Source organism: Frankliniella occidentalis, unplaced genomic scaffold (genome assembly GCF_000697945.3).
Source record: "Frankliniella occidentalis isolate FOCC.00 unplaced genomic scaffold, Focc_3.1 Scaffold37, whole genome shotgun sequence".
Classification (NCBI taxonomy): Eukaryota; Metazoa; Arthropoda; class Insecta; order Thysanoptera; family Thripidae; genus Frankliniella; species Frankliniella occidentalis.
The window spans coordinates 1,386,086-1,389,616 of NW_026267167.1; the positions used below are offsets into that span (position 1 = coordinate 1,386,086).

The 3,531-nt window shown below is 47.7% G+C and overlaps 1 protein-coding gene across 1 annotated transcript in view; it reads right to left on the reverse strand.

Moving 5' to 3' along the window:
* LOC127749180 (peptidase inhibitor 16-like) overlaps positions 1–3,531 on the reverse strand; it is a 50,645-nt gene that overhangs the window by 44,174 nt on the left and 2,940 nt on the right. The window contains exon 2 of the mRNA XM_052266338.1: positions 1,076–1,263. Coding sequence (XP_052122298.1) covers positions 1,076–1,263 — 188 coding nt within the window. The remainder of the gene's footprint in view (positions 1–1,075; positions 1,264–3,531) is intronic.

Below are 3,531 nucleotides of genomic sequence, written 5' to 3' on the forward strand. Positions count from 1 at the left end.
CCCCCCCCTCTCCCTTCTCTCCATCCCCACTCGTCTCCTCTCCAACAACTCAGTATGTATTCCCTGCTAGTTACATATGGCTTGGTCAATAACGCTAATGAACTTGTAAAACTTTTGACGCGCACCGCAAATCATACTCTGTAAACGGTCATGGTAATAAAAACAAGGATAATATTTGCAAAGAGGCGCACGGTAAAAAAAAATCAGTGAAGAGTCGATCTTGAAAGCAGTTAGTTGGGTCACTAACTCTTTACGAGTATTATCCCTGTTTTTCTTAGCATGGTCGTTTACATGATATGCGTCAAAAGTTTTACACGTACAAGCGTTCATTGACCAAGCCAAGCCGCCGCTTTCTGCGAAAATCGAAAGTTTGTACAGTTGATTAGTTTACAGAGACTGGGGTACAAAGGGTGTCTTGCTGGCACTTGCAGGTGTTTGCAGGTGCTGTTGCAGGTGACCACCACACCTTCAAGCGAGCGTTGTTCGCACAACTACTAACTCCCCCCTCCCTCTCCCCCCTCCACCACCGGAGACAATCTCGTGAAGTTGAGCCGGGGGCGGGGGCACGGGGGTTGCTCGCCCTTCACATGTCTTTTACAGTCTACCTCGACGCACTCCCCACAAGTTGCCGTCGCTCTTGGTCCACACTCTCAAAAGCTGCCGTGCTATTAAATGTTATGTGTCTTCTAAGCTACAGGAATATACTAAACAACGACTAGAAGACTATAGGAAATATTGAAAATATACATGGTAAGACTACAAAAACATTAGAAAGAATTATAAGCTAATCAGAAACGACAACGGTGTTTCAGACTGAAAAGTTACTACAAGTGCGACGAAAATTTGCTCAAGTTTAGTTGCGAATGATAAATATTATGAATTTCTGCAAACGTGAGATATTCTAGCAAGGGTTTCGGAAGAATTTTCGGTGAAATATGTTGTAAGATTACATACAATTTTCAAATTCATGAGCACTTAATGTATCGATTTGGAATACATGGACGAGCAAGGAATGAGCTGGCGTATTCTGAAAATTTACGAAGATTTTTTTTTTACGTTGATAATTCGCGCTTACCGAGTACTGGCAGAGCGTGTGTGGCAGGCCGCTCCTGCAGGCGATCGAGCAGTACGGGTTCTTGGTGTTCTTCGTGGCGCCCGCCTTGAAGGCGAGCTGCTGCGCGGGCTCCGGCTCGGGTCTCACGACGGGGCTGAGGGCGGCGGCCACCAGCGCGGCGGCGACCACCAGACTCACTCCCCGGGCACCTGCAACAACAAGTAACGCAAAAAGATAAGTAAAAAAACAACAACAAAAAACACACTTTTAGAAAACAAACGTGAGTTCACGTTACTCAAACGTGACTTTCGTGCCACCAGAAAGCTTGCAGCAAATGAGGTATATACTGATTTCACGGTAAAAACGGTCCCTGGGATTCCCGGGAGTTTTCAGAAGAGTTGGAAGGGCCCTGGAAATGTATAATTTTCCTAGAGGATGTCTTAAGTTTTCCAGTAGATCTGGAAGTATTTCTAGTTTCCAGTGCATCCACTGGGGTTCCAACTGTCCTGGAAACCCATGGGACTCGTTTCTACCGTGTAACGGTGTTGTCTCGGGTGTAATTCAGAGTATAAAAGCTTCGTTTTTTTGTTGTTTTTTTTTTTTGATAAAAAGAAACTTTACGAACGGCGTTCTGCCAAGCAAACTTAGACCGGCGCGGGCGCGTGGGGTCCAGAAACAATGAGAGCCAGCCGATCAACGATTGCACGCGATATGATTTTCGCAATGAAAAGACCAATTTTTCGCAGACAAACTCGCGAAACCGAACTTTTCACTTGGGGAAGAAAGGTACCGATTGGCTTTGCCGGGGTTATGGCATTATACGGGGGCGCGGCTGATGATCGTCGGCGATGGAAACTATTCTAATTATCCTGAAGGCTGCCGTCTTCCTCCCAGTCAGCCCCAAAGTCGCCTCCAGTCTTAGCCAGACGCGCGGCGGCGCTCATCGGCGGCGCCGTGATCTGATTGCCCGTCCCGCTGCACCCAGCCCCGCCCCGCCCCGCCCCGCTCGCCAGCCCAACAAAGTTGAGAGCCAACATCAGGCGCGTCGCAAACCCTTCCCTTCCACACCCCTCCTCCCCCCTCGCCCCCGCCACCGGCGGCCCGTGCCACCCCCGATCCACCAGCGCTGCGCTTACGGTCTATTTGAGCCTCATGAGCTGCGTGATTGGCTCTAATCCAGTTCACACACCCCGCCCGGTCCCGCCCCGCCCCACCCCGCCTCGCCCATCCTCTTCTCACCTGTATATCTGCAGCCGTCTGGCTGAGCACGACCCCCCCCCCTCCACCAGGGCAGTGAGCGGCGCTGCGCGCTAAGCGTAAAGGCTAATCCGATGGAGTTGTTATAATCTGATATGCTATATACGGATCCGAGGGATCCGAGAGGAAAGTTTTTGGCGCGAAGCGCGACGGCATTTGAAATAAAAAGAAGAAAGGGGCGTCTATCTCATCACACAGCCGCCATATACCTGGGGTGCATCCAGCGGCGGCATCACAGACGCAGTATGAAAGGGGATGATGAAAAATTAAAAACAAAAATGTAAGATGGAAAAGAAATCGCGACCCGCGCGTCGTCGTCGTTTCCATCATTGACGGTGAGAAGAAAAAAGAAAAGAAAAAGATGCTTATCAGGCATTTATTAAACGGCTTTCCGAGTTAATGAATGGCAGCATCATGTGATGGAGAAGGTGCGGACCCATGGATTGGTTCGTGCAGCCGGGTGACCCCGGCAGTCCCGCCTGAACGCTGTGAAAATTATCGTCGTAAATTCACAAAACTTTTGTACATTCGAATTATGATTTAGGTTGTAAATTTACGAGAGCACATTATTCACTCGCCAATTCCTTTTTAAGTCAATACCCACTGCATGAATTTTTACGAGTACAAATTGTAATTTTTCAACTTGCGTCAAGGAAAATTTTGTTGTATAGACCTTACTACTATTTTTCACAGTGAAAGGTGGGTTGGTATACTGTAAAAACTACATCCACAGCATGAACAACAGTGTAAAACTGTTAATTACTCCGAAAAAATTGTTCGATTGAACTAATGGTCATTCCCTTATTCCAACGGAAATTTCCGTTCATATAACATGATAGAAGTTTTTCGTTGCTTTGAAGGAGCTTTCTTTGTTTTTAAGAATGATTCTCAACCCTCTAGGTGGTGTGAATTTTGCTTGGTGCCTTCATGTGTACGAATGGTGTTCACACAATTAGAGGTGTGCCACTTTCGCACACTTGGGTTTTTCGTGTAGGGTTATTGAGCCCAACAATTTACCAGTTTAAAACCCGTTATTCCAATATTACAATTTAAATAAGCAGCGTTGCTCTGAATGCTGTAGATTTACGAATTCTTTGACAGGGTGTGCGGCCACCCTTCGACGCAGTCAGACTGTTAGCGCCGCAGTGACGTCTGCACAGTGCCAACGAGAGTATCAACCCCGCCTGCCGGCCACTATCTAGAGTGGAAAGGGGTGGGGG